This window comes from Prionailurus viverrinus, chromosome B4 (genome assembly GCF_022837055.1).
Source record: "Prionailurus viverrinus isolate Anna chromosome B4, UM_Priviv_1.0, whole genome shotgun sequence".
In the NCBI taxonomy this organism is placed as follows: domain Eukaryota; kingdom Metazoa; phylum Chordata; class Mammalia; order Carnivora; family Felidae; genus Prionailurus; species Prionailurus viverrinus.
Window position 1 is genome coordinate 11,072,955 of NC_062567.1, and position 20,538 is coordinate 11,093,492.

The following is a 20,538-nucleotide window of genomic DNA, read 5'->3' on the forward strand; positions in this document are numbered from 1 at the left end:
GAACCGTGAGATCATGACCTGAGCCGAAGCTGGACGCTCAGCTGACTGAGCCACCCAGGTGCCCCCTGTTTTGTGCAACTCCTTGAAGCTCCCCTCTACTTGCTGGATGAATGCTGCCTGACTGATGAATCACTTAATAAAGCCAAACAGACCTTCAAGTTTACTTGGCTGACTTTTGTTTTTTAACAACTGTTTTCCCTGAGTTCTGTGAGCCACTCCAGCCAATCAGTCAAACCCGAGGAGGGGATGGGGAACCTCTGATCTACAGGTCAGAAGCACAGGTGACATCTTGGGACTTATGACTGGCATCTGAAGTGGGACAGTCACGTGGGACTGAGCCCTTAACCTGTGGGATCTGATGCTGTCTCCAGGTAGACAGAGTCAGAACTGAGTTCAACCGTAGGACGCCCAGTGGACGTCTGAGAATCTGAGAACTGCTTGATGTATGGAAAATCTGCCACACGGCTGGTGATCAGAAGTGCTGGACGTGAGCGAGAGCATTGAGGAAACACAGAGGAGTGTGTTTTCCCTTAGCAGGTGAGAAGGAGGAAAAGAGAAAGATCACCCCCTGCCTCTTTGGCCAGCGTGGCTCTTGGGCCCCTTGAAGCCCTTCCAGAACACTGCCCCAATCTCATCCTGTCAGTTACCATCAACAAGGTACACAACAGGACGCTGGGGAAATGCGGAGAAACTCTACGGTTTTTGATTCCACTATGTGTGTAAATTGAGCGAGAGCTCCCACCTCCTTCATAGGACCCTACTTTTCCTTCCCATCAGAGGACCAAAAAGTAAAGCAGAGACTAAACCCCTATTTTCTTTCTTTCTTTTTTTTATTTTTGGCAGTAGAGGGCAATCATTTTCTTTCTTTCCTTCTTTCTTTCTTTCTTTCTTTCTAATATAATTTATTGTCAAGTTGGCTAATATACAGTGCGTAAAGTGTGCTCTTGGTTTTTGGGGTAGATTCCCGTGGTTTATCGCTTACGTACAACACCCAGTGCTCATCCCAACAAGTGCCCCCTCAGTGCCCATCACCCATTTTCCCCTCTCCCCCACTCCCCCATCAACCCTCAGTTTGTTCTCTGTATTTAAGAGCCTCTGACGTCAACCCCTATTTTCAAAATGGCTTGTGTGCCTGACTCCTGCATGAGCCCGGACCACAAGTTCTGCTTCGCAGAAAGGCCGGGACAACCTTACCAGGTAATCGGATTGGCTTCCACGGGGCAGAGTTTGGCACATAGGCATGCTTCGTGGCGGTGACGATCAGCTGACTGCCCAGCTTATACTGGAACTTGATGAAAGCGACGCCATCCGTGCCCGAGGTGCCAGAGGCAATGGAGACCTGGTTGGTGAAAATCTCGATGAGCGCATCTGGGACGGGCTGGTGGGTGCTGGCATCACTGACGTGGACTTTCAGTGTAACCTCTGGAATAAGGAAAAGGCAACAAAGAACAACTGCTATTTACCTGGGCCACCTTGACAACGATCCTGCCCTCGCTGGGGAGCGTGGAAGGTGGGCTGTACTTGGAAAATCTAGATCGACATCCACAATATGAGTCCTTGTAACCAGGGGACACTTTCTTGGTAGAGATCCTTTGTTACTTTCCACAATTTCCTCCCTCCCCGCCCCGCCAATGCAAGTCACAGACTGCCTTCCTCTTTGCTCCTCCCTGCTCACACCAATAAATCACTGAGAGAAAAATCCTATCCCTTTAAGACATTGCGTGACAAACACAATACTCTTTCTATCCTTCCCAGTGTTGCTGGCAAACAGGGCTCAAACAGGGCTGGGGCTGCTTCAGAAGGACCCTGCGGTCTGAAAGAGCTGCACCCAGAGTCTTCAACAATCCTGCTGAACGTGGACGGGAGCCACCCAGGATCGTTGTGCTGGGGGGCAAGAAGACTTGACGGAAAAGCACTCCAGAGTGTCTTAAACAGGAGGGCCTGAAGAATGGGAAAGGAGAAACTTACAAGCAGAAAAAAATAAGAAGTAAACATTTGAAAAGATAGAGGAACTTGAGTTAGCAATACTGGCAAACCCAGATCATGAACGAGGTGGGGGGGGGGGGGGTATCCAGATCCAGACTCCCGTTAAAAACCTAAAATGGAATGATTTTCATTCATTCATGCAAGAGAGGTTTGTTGAGCCGCGACTCTGTGCCTAGCACTGTGAGTAATTGTGCAAGTCACAGTGGTGAAGAAAAGTGAGTAGACAGGCAAGTGCTATGATGTGTGGTGCAGGCATGAAGGGGGGCACTGCTGGAACAGCATGTGCAAAGGCTCAGAGGCAAGATAAAAACCATGCTTTCTGGAGAAACACGAATAGGTTCTGCAAGATGACAGACAGCGTGAGGGGCACGAGGCCCAGTAAGAGATAAGTTTGGAGAGGCGAGTAGGGGCCAGACCACTCAGGGCTTCAGAAGGGACATAAAAGGCTCACTCTTGACCCCAAGGGCAATGAGAAGTTACAAAGGTTTTTAACCAGGGGAGTGGGAATTAAATTTGGTTTAGAAACATCAGGCTCTAGGTAAACGATGCACCGGGGAAGAGGCAGGACTGGAGACGGAGCGTGCAGTTAAGGGGCCTCTGTAATAACCCAGGAGGAGATGAGGTGGGCTGCATCGATTACGAGACACCAACACAGTACTCCAGAACGATCAGAGGTGAATCCTGCTCCAGGGAACCCTTTTTGCCTGGGTGTGTAAGGAGTGGCTGGTGCTCGGTGACATAAGTCCACTGACACACACACAGCCCCTCCCTGCCACACATTTTGAGCTGCCTCAGACCTGAAAGCCCTATGGAAGCCTTGGGATAAAGAGGTGGGGGCAAGGACGAGCAAGGACTCTCGGGTGTGCAGGGAGGCTCATGTGTGCAGGACCACGGCAGTCGGGCTCAGTGGCCTGCCAGACGCCAAGGGGGAGGGAGTCGCTTCTGAGCTGGCCCTGGGTGGGAACTGCCCCCGGGGCATACACTCCAGAGCTCCACTGCAATTTCCCGTGCCAGGTTAGAATCTCAGCTCCACCCGGTTCTGGCCATGAGACCCTGGGCAAGGTACTTATCCTCACCAGGTCTGTTTCTTCCTCTGTAAAGCTGAGGTGACAGCAACACATATGTCAACACAGAGGTGGAAGCATTCAGCGTGACACCGGACGGAGCAAGTGTAAACACAGCAGTTACCATTACGTTATTCCCATCACTGTGCTTGAAAGCACTCGGTCACAGCGTCCAGTGGGGGCCGGGCCGGGGCACAGAGAAGGGAGCTGGAGGGGAGAAAGGGATAAAACAAAGTGCAGGGGTGAGGCATCCCTCTCAGGGGGTGACAACTTTACACCCAAAGCCCTACCTCCGCTGTGGCAACCAAACTGAGAAGAACGTCTTTTGGTTCAAGGACCTCTGCCTTGGTAGTTTGCCAAACAATCTTATGATACCAAAGCGACCTTCTGAATTCAGTTAATCACCATTTTTTTTCACGGAATAACTTATTTCTTGACTAGATGACCACAAAGAACAGCTAGAGAATACCGGGCCTACGTATTAGAGATCTCTCAAGGGGTGCCTGTGTGGCTCAGTCGGCTAAGCATCCACCTTCAGCTCAGGTCACGATCTCACGGTTCCTGAGATCGAGCCCCGAATCGGGCTCTGTGCTGATAGCTCAGAGCCTGGAACCTGCTTCGGATTCTGTCTCTTTCTCTTCCTCTCTGCTCCTCCTCCGTTCGTGTTCTGTCTCTCCCTCAAACATAAACATTAAAAAAAGTAATCTCTCGAAACTTAGTATGCAGGAAAAGATAAATGCTACAGAAACTGAACTTGGCTACTTGATCCAGGGAGAGAACTAATGTCCAAAGAGGGATAAAATCAACATCATGGAAAACCAGGATAGGACATCGCAAAATATGCTGAGTTAATCCCCTCCAATCTTACCAGTTATCTGAATGCAGGATGTTCGGGATGTATGACACACACGTGTTTTCTTATTTAACTCAACTCCTTAGGTCCCCAGGTGGCATGCGAAGTTATAATGTAAATTAACTCTGCTTTCATTAATACTCACAGAGCAGAAATCCCCCGGAACAGGGCGAGTGGAAGGGTGGCTTTGTAGGGCGGCAGTGACGATTTCTGGAACTTTATGGTCATGAAACATTTACTAACAATTGGGATTATAAGGTTTCTGCTCTCTCTTCACTGTTGGCTGCTTCGCAAGAGCAGATAAGAGTTGGACAAAGCTAACCAACTCTTGAATCAACAGAGGAGGGAGTTTTACTATAGTCGACGTCTTCGATTCTACGATTGGAATTTCTTCCAATTTAGAGAAGCCTACTTTATGTTCTGCAATTATCTACTTTGAAAGAGATCATTTAGTTGCTTCTTTTGGTGTGACAGGATCGGGGGAAATGTCAGTATGGTTGGGTGATTATTACAGACTACTGGGGTATCATTTTTCTAGAGTAACATCTGGAATTAGGTTATCCATTCAACAGCAAACAAAATTGTTCCCACCAACGGAGAGATCTTAGGACTAGGTGAGGCACTATTTACTGAAACTATTCTCATTTTGCAAACTAAAAGAAGACACTATAAAGGGCCCAAACCTAACTATGTATTAAGATGAACTCTGTATCTCCGTTGGCCAGTGGGAGCTTATGGATTCTGCCGAGCTACCCGATTACTAAACTTGGAAGGCCTTTTAGGAGGGGTTGTATAAGATCAGGTGGGAAGGACACACAGGAAGCACCCAGGGAAAGGTGCAGGCAGGGGAGCAAATGCCCTGAGGTGAGAACGGCCTGGCTGCTGGAACCGAATAAAAACCAGCGTGGAGGGAAATGCTGGTGTGCAACCAGCCACCTCCTAACACTGCACTGTCCAAGGCGGGGCCACCAGCCACATGTGGGCATCTAAATTCAAGTTTCAACGAACCCAAATAAAACTCAATCCGAAACTGAGCTGCTGGGTCACACCAGGCACATTTCAAGTACTCTCCGGCCCCAGGTGGGCAGGGGGATGCCACACTGGCTGGCACAGACAGAGCATTTCCAGCATCACAGATGGTTCTACCGAACGGTACTGATCATGCAGCATAGTCTCAATCTGAGCAAAGACCTGAAGGCACCTGAATGGTTCGACGAAGAAAATATATCTGAGCGTGACTCTGGAGCAGCCCCTTGAATGCTCTTGGGTTTGACCTGCACGTGAAGTCCTTACAGTGACTTAAAAGGCTCTGTGTTCTCTATCCTGCCCCCCAAGATCTCCCAGCCCTCATTTCCTACGTGGCCCCCCATTCAAGGAACAACAAGGAGGCTAGGGTTCTGGGAGCATGCTTTGTGCTGAAAGTTTCTATGCTTGGTATACTCTTCCCCAACACCCTTCCGTGCATCTGGCTCCCTCACGTCCTCGTCAGCTTAATCTGCTTACGTGTCACCTCTTGAACGAGGCCTTTACCGACCACCACTTATTTTTTCTAACTTTTAATATGGAAATTTTAGAACAGTATAGAGAACAATATAGAAAAATATAACAGTATTGAGGAAACCCTCTGCACTGATAAAGTTTCGAACACCAACTTTCTACCATTCTTGTTTTATCTGTTCTCCCAACTCAATTTTTTCCTTTCTTTTCTTTTTCTGCTCAAACATTCTGAAGCAGGGGAGTCTGGGTGGCTCAGTTGGTTAAGCATCCGACTTTGGCTCAGGTCATGATCTCGCGGTCTGTGGGTTCGAGCCCCGCGTCGGGCTCTGTGCTGACAGCTCAGAGCCTGGAGCCTGCTTGGGATTCTGTGTCTCCCTCTTTCTCTGCCCCTCCCCTGCTCAGCCTCTCAAAAATAATAATTAAAAAAAAACATTAAAAGCAAAAAACCAACATTCTGAAGCAAACCCCAGTTATATTAGGTCACATTATTTCCCCATAAATATTTCAGTTTACCACAGATAAGGGCTTTAAAAGTAACCAAAATGCCATTATCATACCCAATTCATATAACAACCTCTTTGTATCACCTTATACTCAGCAAATATTCAGGTTTCTCTGCTTGCCTCAAGCAATTTTTTTTAACAATTCCTACCTTTGTATCTAAATTTTTTTTCTTTTTTCTTTTTTTTTTTTTTTTTAATTTTTTTTTTCAACGTTTTATTTTTATTTTTGGGACAGAGAGAGACAGAGCATGAACGGGGGAGGGGCAGAGAGAGAGGGAGACACAGAATCGGAGACAGGCTCCAGGCTCTGAGCCGTCAGCCCAGAGCCTGACGCGGGGCTCGAACTCACGGACCGCGAGATCGTGACCTGGCTGAAGTCGGACGCTTAACCGACTGCGCCACCCAGGCGCCCCCTCTAAATTTTTTTTCTTAACATTTATTTATTGCTGAGAGACAGAGCATGAGCAGGGGAGGGGCAGAGAAGGAGGGAGACACAGAATCTGAAGCAGGCTCCAGGCTCTGAGCTGTCAACACAGAGCTCGACTCAGTGCTCAATCCCATGAGCCATGAGATCATGATCTGAGCCGAAGTTGGATGCTGAACCAACTGAGCCACCCAAGCGCCCCATGACTGTATTTTTAAAAAAATATATCATCCATCCTCTGTACTTTTTTTTTTTTACATTTGTTTATTTTTGAGAGACAGAGAGAGACAGAGCATGAGCAGGGGAGGGGCAGAGAAGGAGGGAGACACAGAATCTGAAGCAGGTTCCAGGCTCTGAGCTGTCAGCACAGAGCCTGACGCTGGGCTCGAACCTACAAACCTGGAGATCATGACCTGAGCCGAAGTTGGACGCTTCACCAACTGAGCCACCCAAGTGCCCCTCCTACCGTTCTATCTAAAACCCCGATCCCAACCCCACCCTGTGCTTCTGATCCTGTCCTGCTTTGCTTTTTCTTTTATGCATGACACTCAGCAATTCTATCACGTTTCTATAACTTATGTGCTTATTAACTGCCTGACTCTTCCAGAATGCCAGCTTTGAGAGAGCTATGTTGTCTGTTTCTTCTCTTCTTGTCCAATCATGTGTTCCATGTCTGGCACACAGTAGGCAACCAGTATGTATGCTGAATGAGTCAGTAACACTGACAGGCATTTCCAGATATCATCTGGTACACGGATTAAATATCCCTGGTTTTTTGTTGTTGTTGTTGGCTGTTATTCCATTTATTTCCTAGTCATTACTGCTTTAAACAGACACTACTGACATTCATTTGAAAAGCATTAATTCAGAGAGCTAACGCGCTGCAATAATCAGAAAATATTTACTGATCAGCAACTGTATGTGTAGCAGGTATTAGGCACTGTCGGAGATTAAAAATAGAAGAAAAAAGAGACGGCTTCTGTTTTTAAGAAGTTTAGAGTTTTGGGGGCTGTGGGGGAGGTCAGGCCAACCCACGTGTCAGAGAGCAAACAGGATGAAGCTGGGTAAGGCAGAGGAAAAAATATAGCAAAGAAGAGACCAATAAGGTCTGGAGTTGACAAACAAAACCAGCGAGGACAGACCCAAAAGCTCTGTGGAGGCAGAGGTGACGTAGGGGTGACAGGAGAGGACTTACGAGGGGGTGCCTGTGAGCGTTCTGTTAACTGGATCAGAGAACGCTGGCTGCGCAAAGTCCTGCACGAATACTGGCCCTGATGATTACGGTTTATCGAATTAAATGAGGGATGCTTCTGGAAGAGACGAGAACTGAAGGGAGGCTGGCGGGATGCGTAGTGTGGGAAGACAAAGGCATCTTCTGAACAGCCTTCTCTACTTGACTATGTTCCCACATCACACATTCAGCCAAAGGCAGATGCCAGAAGCTTGGTTTCCCAGCCTCCCTGGTGCTAAGGAGAGATACTTGGGCTCTGCTAATCTGATGTCCTCATGCTGGGTTCTGATTTAGAAGACAGCAACGTAAAAACGCAGGTGCTTTTTCTGGCCAGAGGAGGGTGCCTGTGGGTTGGGGCCAGCAGTGGAAGCCGCCCTGTCTCAGTGCAGGAGGGGGACAGGGCGTCCTGGGCTCAGTCTTGCCATCTGGCTTAGGCACTGTTCTGGCTGCCCAGCCTGGTCCTCCCAGAACTTCTGTGAGTTACCTACATGCTTTAATGATGTCTTGTCTAGTTAAACCAGTTAGAATGGGTCGTGGTGCTTGCACTCCTCAAGTTCTGCACTATCCTAGCAGGACGCTGTACAGCTGAGGGCTATCTCCTTGGGACGCACCCGCTAGGGTCTCCTCCCACCCTCTGGCCCAACTTCTCAGTATCTGTGATGGTTAATTTTATGTGTCTACCTCACTGGGCCATGGGGTGCCCAGGTATTTGGTCAGCAATATTCTGGGTGTTTCTGGGTGAGATTAACATTTAAATCAGACTGCGTAAAACAGATTTGCTTTCCTTAACGTGAGTGGGCCTCGCCCAATCAGTTGAAGGCCTGAATAGAACAAAAAGGCTGACCCTCCCCCAACTTCCTCCTACCTTTGGACTGGGACACTGGCTTTTCCTGCTTTCTGACTTGAACTGAAATACAGGTTTTTTGGTTTTTTTTTTTTCTGCGCCTCAAGTCTGCCAGGCTTTGGACTGAAACCACCCCTTGGCTCTTCTGGGTCTCCAGCTTGCTGAATCATGCTGCAGATCCCGGGACTTGTCAGCCTCCACACTCTTGTTCCGTCAGCCTCCATGAGTCAGTTCTGTTATAATAAATCTCGTTCTACATAAACATACATCCTATTGATGCTGTGTCTCTGGAGAACCTGACCAACATAATACCCATCCTGTGTTCCAATTCTGTCCGCTCGCGGTGGGCGGACCCCCGGAATGTGTGCCCAGGACTCTCCTCGCTACATATTCTTACTCAGCAATTTATTTCAGGATCAGGAATTCAGTCACCGCCTCTGGAGCATTCTTCTCAAAATTTCATCAGTCAGTGAAAGAATCAAGAAGGAAGCAACAAGCACTCGGGCATTCTCCCTCCGCCATGATTCAGAGCTCCTTTGCTCTTGGCAAATGTGCAGTTTGGCTCTGTGGGCACAAGGCAGTCCATTTGAAGTAGAACAGAGAGCATCTGCTTTGTGGGTAGAAAATGAAACATTATCTTTTAGTCATTTCCTTTCTTCTGCCACAGATTTAGAACTAAATGCAACAAGCCTGTTTCAAATTGTTGGCCTCAGAGAAGCCACCAGTTACGTGGCGAGTTCAGAGCAAACGTATCTGAACGGAGGCAGAGGAAGGGAACGTATCTGGAGGCAGAGGAAGGGAAGACGGTCACACTTTGCAGAGGGACAGAGGGAACCCCCATCAGTTTTATTACCGTGCTGCCCACAAACACCGAGGGGCCTTGTTTTTCTCTCTCCTCCTTCTTCTTCAAATACTTTATACCCCGAGTTATTTCCCTACAAATGACAGAACACATTATTTTATAATCTCTCACCCAAACTCCAAAGCCAACATCTCAACATCTCTCTTACGGTCATGTGCTACCTCGGACTGCTCCAGATTGCAAAGTCCTTTGCGGTTTTCGCTGGGGACGGGGCTGGGAGGCTGCTTTCACCTGCTCTCTGAACGGCCTCTGCCATGTAACCCAACAAACTCTGGCTTCATCTCGGACGGGAAAGTGGAGTGCGGGGACGCCGTCTTTTGTTTTGTTTTTGTTTCTGTGAAGTTTTTGGCTCCCTCTGGCTGTTCTTCATTCCCTTTCATATCCCCTCAAATTAGTCTTTATTCTGGGATTTTAATTTTTTCTTTCCTTTTGGGTTTTAGAGCTGTTGGTCTCCACGGCAACCCCCAGCCGGCTGGGAACACAGCGTTTGCCAGGCTGGCCTTGGGGCCCTGCAGACAGGAGTCCTTTTCCACTGGCAGACCAAGCAAGGGTTTCCCTCCCAAGTTGCCTGGAGCTCCTGTGGCTGCTGCTTCACGCCGGGCCAAGCGGTGGGAGAATCCTCTCATTCGCCTCCGGCACTATGATTAGATTTAACCCAAATTCAGGGGGAGTTCATGGTTTTTCATGTCTCACGTAAAACAGTAAGACATGACTCGATCATTTGAAAACAATTTCCAAATGGGATGCTAGTTTTAAAATGTTACCGGACCTCTGCTCTAAGAGATTCTGCCCCATGTTACTTGTACTGACATTTTTACCGTATTGGTAGAGTCGCAGAGTTTCCCTGCCTTTATGCAGCTATTTACAGGAATGTCCTAAGACGCTGCGCATGCTGAGAGGCAATTATCTACTTTATTTTAGAATTACGAAAGGTGTATTTTACTTTGTAATCAGGCAAAATCAGAATGCGCTTTGTGCGAGCGTTACACTAGAGTTTTCTTGTGTTTTCTCCAGGCTCACATAGTGCATATGCACCTTATCATTCAGTTTTATTGCTCTCAAAATTTAATTAATTATGTCCTTCAAGCAAATTATATATGTATGTTTTAGAGATCTATATGTTACACTATATATTGTATAACATATCCTATATAACCTATATATTAACATATACTATATTAGTTACACATAATTATATGTTAACATACACATTGCGTTATATGTAAATAACATGCTATACATTACTTATAATATATAGGTCAATAAACATCTGCTACAACTGTTCAATTTTAGCTGTACTTCAAACATTTGGTAAATCTCGTGTGTGCTTAGTTACAAAAGTGATGTTCAGTTTGGTGTTCTTCTGCAAAGACCAACATTTCTGTCTTCAGGAGGAGAAAGGACAATGTAGGTATACTCGAGAGGGACAAATCCGCTGGGCCCTAGTCCCTCCTGGTCCACCTGTCAGCAGCCATTCTGTACTTAAGACACCTGTGGCTCTGGTCGATGCTATCGGGAGTGCCCTGAAACCTCTCTATTAATCTGTGGTCACAATATCTGACAGCCACCCCCACTTTGGGAGGTTTTCCTTGGAAATGTGTCCCTTGATTTTCAGTGGAGGATTACAGTCTCTGTATTTCCATTTGAATCTCTATTCACTTGAAAAAGCATATGAGAGGTAAGTTTGCTGCTGCAGACCCTGGGAAGTCAGCATCCCATTTTGGGCCTTTTTCTGTCTTATGATCTCTGGATCGTAACTGGCTCGTCTCTGAACTTCGTGAAAGGACAGCTACATGGTAGACTGAACAGTTACAGCTTCCCTTTGGAATAGAGAGAGATCTCCGCAGGCATCCAATGGGTACTGTTTACATGAGCGGCTGCCTACCTCTGCAGGCATGTGCTTTGAGTTTATTTCCCATCACAGTCTTGACAGGCTCTGCATACAGCACGTTCTCTCACCTCCACCCAACACTTGTCTGTCCCTCTCACTTATGTTACTTCTGTCTTGGCAAAGCTGTCAAGGGCCATAAATCAGTGGATTCCTCCCCACCCCAAAAGAAATATGCACGAGGGCCAAACCTACGATCATCCCATTAACAACACCTTCTACCCAACATCACCAAGTTGCTGAGAATGTTGACATACACAATAAACATTCACAAAGAAGCTATGATATAGAGAATACTGATGTATACATGCATGATATTGACTTTTCGCCCCACCTGAAACACTCTGTAATGGAAGTAGAAAATGTAATCCTCAAATACCAACAACCTACTGCAACATACTGGATAAGGATCCTGTTAAGTCTATCCATTTAGTGATAAGTTAAATGGCAGAAGTAATTCTCTGTTATTGCACCTGGGACAAAATGAAGCTTTCTGGGGCTGGTTCCATATGTGGATTATGCTATGAAAGCAACCATAAAGTGACTACGTTCTTGCAACTAACCAAAAGGTTATTTGGGTAAACATCCCAGGATAATCTGGAAACTATTGCTGGATTGACCTGATTCAACTGAACAACTTACATCACAACCAAGTATTCTCAAGCAAAATCATTTCAGAATTTTCCTATGATCCCGCCTAAACAAGTTACCTGACAATAGCCTAAGCTGACACATGACACAGTCCTTGTACGTGGTAACAGGAGTCACTGAGATGTAGCTTTAAAGTACTATGTGAAGGCAGGATTAGTTATCTTGGGGGAGAATTCTCCAAAAAAATTCACACCATTTAAAAATGAAAGATGCTTCGACTGTTCAGAGGAAATATGGATTGAAGCAGTTACTGAACATCAAAATGGTGTTAAATATAGCTTTAAAAAACGCTGTGGGTCCAACTCTAGAGATCTTTTCCATAGACATCAGTGCACATGTAAAAACCTAACAATAGCCTCATTTTAGTTAGATACGGGAAAGCATGTGATGACTCTCACATGGAAATGTAAATATGGTAAATGCACGTATAAGGGCACAAAGCATCCTTCCGAACTGAACGAGAGAATTACGATGTGACACGGTGGTTAACAGGAGGACCCACCAAGTGTTTGTAAAGAAATCACTGTAAGAAACCACTGTAAGAGGCTTCCGTTCTGTTAGTGTTTTAAAAATTTCACAAAGGCACAAAGTCCCCTCGGGAGTTTGGAAGAATCTGCGAACTGTGAAGTTAATGAGCAATATTAAGCATGTCTATAAAATTAACATACACACCTTAGCCAAGCTTTAAAGATCTGCTGGAAGATGCTAGTGGATGGTTGCCAAGGGAACCTGGTGGAGGAAAAACTGTGTGTGTGTGTGTGTGTGTGTGTGTGTGTGTGTGTGTGTGTGTGTTTCCAGATCTCCTTTTATCTATGGGTACTCATTTTTCATACTTTTTGTCTAGGGCTAGGTCACGGGCAACAGGACATGACAATTTATTTTGAATAAAGAAGCCTACAGATGTTTATTGTTAAAAAAATTTTTCTTTTAGCAAGACATTTCTTTCTCTAGGCAAAGAACAGCCAGAAAGTGCTAAGTGGGAGCTAGTAGTGAGGAAGCAGAGTCATTAATTACTTAAAAAAAATTTTTTTTAATGTTTATTTATTTTTGAGAGAGAGACAGAGCATGAGTGAGGGAGGGGCAGAGAGAGACACACACACAGAATGTGAAACAGGTTCCAGGCTCTGAGCTGTCAGCGCAGAGCCTGATGTAGGGCTCACGCCCACAAACCATGAGATCATGACCTGAGCTGAAGCCGGATGCTTAACCGACTGAGCCACCCAGGCGCCCCTAATTACTTTTAGAACTGAAAAAAATAAAGGGCAAAATATGGAAGCTGAAGTGGCTTCTGGAAGGCTGTGAATAGCCCAAGTGTGTGAGGCTCTCTGGCACTTGAACTTTTATGAAAGAAAGATAAAGGTCCTTGAAGCAGCTGAGTTTAGTCAACACAGTGATTAAATTACACATGTGTGCTTATCTTTCCGAGGAAATGGAGATAGTTAACAAGCTACAGTGAACCTATTATTAAAATGTTCTTTTCTGTTTCAGAACTAAGCTTAAATATCTTAGGGCACTTGAAGGTCCTTGATACGAAAGTCCCCAGAACTAGTACGGAATATGTACACAATGCAGGTCTCATGGCCCCGGCGACCAGGGCTGCCTTCAGCCTCCTTGACCTCCATCTCTTCATTCATAAAGCAGGGATGCCAAATGCCTTGAAGACTTGTGGGATTCCCCGAAGGACCAGCGGTGATGTCCGTGAGGCGGCTGCAAGCACAAGGTTATTCTTTGCTTTCCTGTCCAATTCCTCTAAGTTTATCTGGTGAAACAAAATCTCAATGCCTCCCCAGCCTCCACCTCTAAAAGTCTCTCAAGGAAAGAGAAATAAAAAAGGGAAGATAGCGTGCTCTTCAGAGCACAGGGCTGAGGACTCTGATGACCTGGAAGATTCTCATCTCCCTACTTATTCCTTAATGCTCTTAGTTTTCTCATCTGTAATAAAGGAGGTTACACTGCCCCCCTACCATGATCAGCTCATGGAGCCATAGTGAGGAAGTAAAGGGCTTAGTATTTAACATAGCACGCAATGTGGGGTTTAATAACTGTTTGCTACTTTGGTGATTGTTTCCCAACATCTAACTCTTTTTTTTTTTTTTTAAGTTTTATTTATTTATTTTGAGAGAGACAGAGATAGCACACAAGCAGGGGAAGGGCAGAGAGAGAGGGAGAGAGGGAATTCCAAGTAGGCTCTGCACTGTCAGTGTGGATCCCGATGCAAGGCTGGAATTCATGAACCATGAGATCATGACCTGAGCTGAAAACAAGAGTTGGGTGCTTCACCAACTGAGCCACTCCGGGGCCCCCAACACCTAACTCTTAAATGAGGATCATCAACATCTTTAGACAGTTGACAAAAGACTTCCTGAGAAGGTTCATGGAAGATTCTTCCTCCTCTTTCACAACCATCCCTGACAAGTCCCAAGGACACAAGGAACTGTCACTGATAGGAGAGAGCTCTACATGGGTCTCTTGTATTTGTGAACATCTTATAAGACACAAAATATTCTACTCTTTGTCCTGAACTATCTCCTCAAGGATGCTTAGTGAACAGCCATGCAAGATAGACGTGTCTCCCTCTAAGCAAATGCAAGCAGGCTCTTTAGGTTCCCTAAGCTTCTGTAATGCAACCCACTGCATGTGGTATCATCTGGTCCTCTCTGCACTGCCCTATGGGAGACAGGGCTCGGGAAACTTGGGCAAGAACACTGATCCTCTGGCTGTTGCAGCCGCTGTGAGTAATAAATAGTCCTTCATCTCTGACCCACAAGTATTGTGTCTTCTACCTGGAACTATCAAGTCACGGGAGGCTGCCTTATTAGCTTACAAGTAGGGCAGAATACAGACCCTTTGCAGTTCTGGACAGCCTCTCAGGAGCCCAAGGAAGTCCGGGATTTGGGAAGGCACTGAGGCAGGAAAGAAATGTGTGAGGGCCCCAGGAGAATCAGAGGAAAAAACAAGAGACAAGACAGTCCCAAGTTTTGGGTAATGCCTTTTGGCTTATGAAGGTTCTTTAACATGTGAAAATGTACATTTGCTTAGTGAAATACTATTTCTGCTTATCACGTGTTTGAATAAATTCTGTACTAATGAGACAGCACCATGCGCTGTGTTCACTCCTACATATTACAGAAACTTATCATGTTCATGTTCTGATGAACACCAATATTTATGAAATCCAATTTACAGGGGTTGTCTAAGAAATTTTAAACTTTTCACAGCCAACTTAAATTTCCTGCTTCATCTGACAGTGGGAGGGGGGTTGGGGGGTGGGGTGGCACGGGACTGTTCAGAACAACAAAGTACTGGTCCTTGTGATTTTTTTCCACAGTAAGAACCAACATTTTCCACCCAGTTTAAGTTTATAGAATCATTCTTAATTTGTGCCAAGTGGATTAACATTTCACTTTCTAGCCTTCATAGCTCATATACTGGCATCAATGTCAATAAAGGGATTTTATTTTCCACTCTTGCCTCGAAAAAGTAGGAGTTCCACACTCTTATTCATTGCCAGCTCAACTACGAATTCTGCAATATAAAATGGAGATTTATTTTTTCCAAGCATCAGTACAGAAGGTCTGCCATATTTTGTCTTATACTTGGAAGTCGATGCCATTATTAGTTCTCCTTCACAAAGGCAATATTAAATGTCACCTGTCAAATGGGTCACACACGTATATTCACTGAATAATCACTTGGCTCAGATCAAGAATTCAGAAGTTACTGGAGTGGCAGGGCCAATGATTATATCTCCCCAAGAGAGCCCATTGGCCAAAGGAGTCAGGAATACAGGCAGGAAAGGCCACGTATGAAAGAGGTTAGAGCTTCAGGGGGGCCCAATGCCGGCCGGCCTTCCCTGCCTGTTAGCCAGGGATGGAGTTCTGGCTAGTGCACCTCCCCACCGGGAATCTGGACTGAAAGATCTTGGGGATGGGGAAGAAGCAGCAGGAAGTGTCAGAGGCTTCATTCCCACAAAGAAGAAACGGAGGGCTCTCGGCTGTGCTGTAATCTTTAATGCTCCACTTTCCAGAGGAGAATTGAGGTTCTCATGCAAGGTTCCATGGCTAGCGTGTAACTGAGATGGGGCTGTAAGGATGAGTAGGTATATTAACCTTTGACATTTTTTTAAAGTTTATTTATTTTGAGAGAGATAGAGACAGGGTGAGTGGGGGGCGGAGGCGCAGAGAGAGAGGGAGAGAGAGAGAATCCCAAGCAGGCTCCCGGCTGCCAGCGCAGAGCCTGACGGCGGGACTTGAACTCATGAAACCATGAGATCATGACCTGAGCCGATACCAAGAGTCAGATGCTTAATGGACTGAGTCACCCAGGTGCCCCAGGCTTTGACATTTTAATTAAGGTTTTGCTGGTCCAGCAGGGCCTACCTGTCCCAGGGCTAGCTAATTCCTAGAGAGAGAAAACTACTGTCTGTGAGCACTGGCTCATGAGCACGCCTTCATATGTAAATGAACCCATCCAGAGCTCACATCCCCAGCCACCTCCTTTATGGGGCTCTCACATTTCAGGTCACTGTCCACCTGCCTTAGTGACCTCATGGCCAGATACCAAACGACTAGAGAGAGCCAATCTCCCCTGAGCCCACTGATGTTACTTAAACTAGCCTATCCTGGCCCTGCCCTTTCTGCTTCCTCTGTCTTACCCATTCTTTTCCAAGAAAACCACAGAAAGGCTCTTGTCCACATTTCCCCTCACTCTCTCTGAGTGCTGACCCCCTGTGAACCCCAACAATGCCAAGCCATGCCCCTTCCTCCTGGGGATGTGAAGATAACACAAATTCTCTTTTCTTTTAGAGAGAGAGAGTGAGTGCACAAGCAGGGGAGAGGGGCAGAGAGAGAGAGAGAGAGAGAGAGAGAGAGAGAATCTAAAGCAGGCTCCAGGCTGTCAGCACAGAACCGGACGGGTTCGAACTTACGAGTCGTGAGATCATGACCTGAGCCGAAGTCAGACACTCAACTGACTGAGCCACCAAGATGCCCCTGTTTTTCTGGCTGCAGACAAGCCATGAACAGAGTGGTAGTATAGAGCTAGTTATGCCAGAACAAGTTACACTTGCCAGGAGGAAGAACTTTGTAGAAGTCTCGGCTGCGCGAAGAAACAGTACGTTCCTGATTACAGTACAAATTTAAGTGGTGAGAGGAGACACTGACTTGTCAGGAAGGCGGGACACAGGACTCCATATTGGTCCGGATGAAGCTCTACATTACCTCCCAGACCCTGACAGGTGTCACCTGAATCAGGGCCATGAGTGAGAAATTACAGACTTTCAACAGCAGAAGATTGCTGGGGACTTCAGTAGAAGAGTGACTCTTACAATGATACACAAGATGGACTGCCACAAAAGGAGACCAGGGGTGCAAGGGATAATGAAGAGATTCCAGTTGAAGGCCAGTCCCCAAGACCACAGAGAGAGGCTTGCTGGTGTGTACATGTGCATGTTCAGAGACAGGAAGATGGGTCAACTTGAATAAGAATCGACTTCCTCTCAACACCGGGGAGGAGACCCCTGGGCAGAGGTTCTTAGTGGAAAGGGCACCAAAGTACCCCGCGGGAAGGGTCTGACAGCATGGCCATTAACCTGCAGAAAAATCCCTAGGAAGGTCACAGTCACACAGAAAGGAGACAGCTGCATCACGGGGCATCACTTTCGTGTGCAATGTGACGTATCTTGCTGGGGCTGGTCCCTATCTCCACACACCGATGCAAATCATTTGATTCAAAATGATTTTAAGTTATGGATTTCAATTTAGGTGTTCCACAGAGCCTCCAACAGGTAAGGTATTTTTGGTTCTCCTTTGAAAAAGGTCACCCTAAAATAATGAAATCATGCAGAGGACAAATGTTTAAATCATCCTGTCAGCAAGATGAGTAAATTCAGAGTATTTAAGTTAGCGGTTTTAGAACAAGATGTTCTTTTGAAGTTGACTCTGAAGACCGTCCGATTTGGGGTAAAGACTCCCAAGGGGTACCCCCACATTGAAATGAGGGCAGTGGGAGAAACTGCATCCCAAACACAACAATCTGCACACACACAGAACCAGCAATTACTTTGGATTCCATTCCTTTGCTCAATTAGGTCATAGCCACTTTCTCACTGGATCTAAATTCAGCAAACATCCATCATGGCCAACACTTCTGCCAAGACAAGCTTCCCAGAACAAGGCTTTTCATCATGCCACAGTAGTTTTGGAGTGAATTTTGGGATCCTTTCAGGGCTTTGGGTTGTGACAGTTTGAGGGTGCAGACTTGAACTTGGACGCAGGGCACTGTGGACACAGTCTCTGTTGAGTGACCTCATTTCCTGCTTCCAAGTGCTGACCTCTCAGCATAAGGATGACACCACCCACATATCCTCAACAGGGCAAATACTTTGGCCTATTTTTCAGGAAGCTGCGAAGTAACACAAATCCAATAACTTTCCACTCACTTGCGCTGTGCGATCGGATGCCATATACATGGGCCACGAGGGCTGAACCCACCCCCTGGGTAAAGCACACACCGGATCCTAAAAAGCTTGAGCCAAGAGGCCATTCCCAGAATTATAGGGTTAGGATTTCATTGTAAAGTAGACAGTGAGTTGAGGAAGACCCCCAAACAATAACATTCATTCATCACCACAATAACAGGAATATATTCTTCCAATTCTGTGACTCTTCTTTTCCAAAATCACCCAGTGAGTATTTAGAGCTTATTTAGGAGCATGGAGGCAATGTGGGGAAATGAAAAGTTTTAATTAAACATTTGTGTCTCTCTCATGCTGTCCATATTCAGGCATTAATCTTTCAAAATCACTGGTTGTTCTACAGACACCCCAAACACCATACACTGTCCTCCGTGTCCAAGTATACAATCCGGGTACGCAGGATTTACTCGGGAAGGGTATGTACTGCAATCAGCCAGAAAGGAAAACTGTCACCTCACTGTGAAAGTTCATAAAGGCTCCGGGAAGGTTCTAAAGAGACAGTCTTATAAACAAACATCTGCTAACATTTAGTTTTTAAAAGTGGAAAGTTAGTTTTTAAAGATAGGGAACAGCTTAGACATGTTATCTTGACACAGTCTATCTTGATCACTATTTCCATAAAGAACTCCAGGTTTTCAACTTAAAAACAAACGTAATCTTAACATGAGCAACTCCTCCTTGTTGCAAAGCTGGTCCTATTTCAAACTTTCGATATCCCATCTTCTGGCTCATCTCTTGGTATGATGTAATTTGTAAATGAGAAATTAATGAACGTAGATAACTTAACCACGAATGCAATACAAATTAGGGGTGAGCAGAAACCCAGTGTATCTCATTTTCTAACGCACCTATTTGCTGAAATAACCGATATGCAAGTAAACCGGACGTGTGCTCACAGCTCACAATTTAAAAGCCATCTGAAGCAAACTACTGTATCCACAGTCTTGTCTGCCAACTGCCCATGTTTACAATGAGATACTCAAGAGCATGTAATTTAAATCCACAAAGGAAACAAAATATTTGGAGGTGACGAATCTAGCTTCTAAAGACTTGCTCTAGGACTTGAAAGAAATCTGCAAATTTTCTAAGCCTTTATTAATTAAAACCACAGCAAAATGCTACTATTTTAAGGTAACAAACTTTTGATGATCAGTAAATTATTTCTGCTTTAATGACACAGTAGACCTTCAATGAGGAGGAAAGAATGTTAAAGGTGTGTTTCATTTCTAAACTCTGATCTCTCACTTTGGCAGGTCTCTGGGACTTGTTATTAAGCAACAGACAGAAGTTATTATTTTGGGTCTAGGAACCCCCCAGCCTGACAATAAGACAGTGGAGCTTCACTAGCCAATTGTACTTGATGTTGAATTTTCTTTCTGACCTAGAACCCCCGAATGTATGAAAGAACGATCAGTTTCCAACTTCTGACACCTTGCCTGCATGGGGGGCAGGTGTAGATTGAGGCAAAGAGTTTGGTGAGGGAAGAATTTAGTGGGAAAGAGTAATACTAAGTTGATTAAAACAAACAAACAAACAAACAAACAAACAAACAAACATTGTATAGGGGCAACAAACAAACATTGTATAGGAGCACCTGGGTGGTTCAGTTGGTTAAGTGTCTGACTTCGGCTCAGGTCATGATCTCATGGCTTGTGAGTTTTAGCCCTGCATAGGGCTCTCTTCTGTGAGCACAGAGCCTGCATTGGATTCTCTGTCCCTCTCTTTCTCATGCTTTCCCTTGCTCACTCCCTCCCTCTCTCTCTCAAAAATAAATAAACACTGCAAAAAAAAAAAACCCTTCTATATGTACAGGATATTAGTTTCCAAAAAACTATCAAATAGGTTCTATTATTTGATCTTAGAAGTAATCCCATGATATAGAACAGGCAATGTCCACGATTTATAGTAAAGGGAAGCGTGACCTAAAATGTTTAAAAATGCCCTAAAAACGGCAGTTGAGAGGCAAAAGGGTCTGGTCTTTGGACAGCAGTGCAGTGTGCTGTGACCCGCTCCAGCTAGCTCTGCAGAGAAGCAGACTCTGTCAGCCACAGCCCTATACTGAAAACTGTCCCCAACTGGCCTGTTTCCAAAACAAAACTTTCTTCTTGTAGAAGATCTGTAGGGTCTAAGCATCGATCCTCTGGAGATTTACTCCCTCCCTCTCCACCTCCCTGTGCCTGGAAAGCAGGATGGACCTTTACCATCGGGACAAGGGTGGGTAGACAAGTCCCAAAGGAGCAGTAGAGCCCGGAAGCACTGG

The 20,538-nt window shown here is 45.7% G+C and overlaps 1 protein-coding gene across 3 annotated transcripts in view; it reads right to left on the reverse strand.

The window, feature by feature from the left end:
* The window catches only part of FAM171A1 (family with sequence similarity 171 member A1), a 134,246-nt gene that overhangs the window by 60,458 nt on the left and 53,250 nt on the right, over positions 1–20,538 (reverse strand). For 2 of the 3 annotated variants that reach the window (XM_047868173.1, XM_047868174.1), the window contains one exon: positions 1,195–1,422. In XM_047868173.1, the coding sequence (XP_047724129.1) occupies positions 1,195–1,422 (228 nt within the window). Of the gene's footprint in view, positions 1–1,194; positions 1,423–3,062; positions 3,185–20,538 lie in introns of those variants that run through there. The other variant, XM_047868172.1, reaches the window with a different exon arrangement.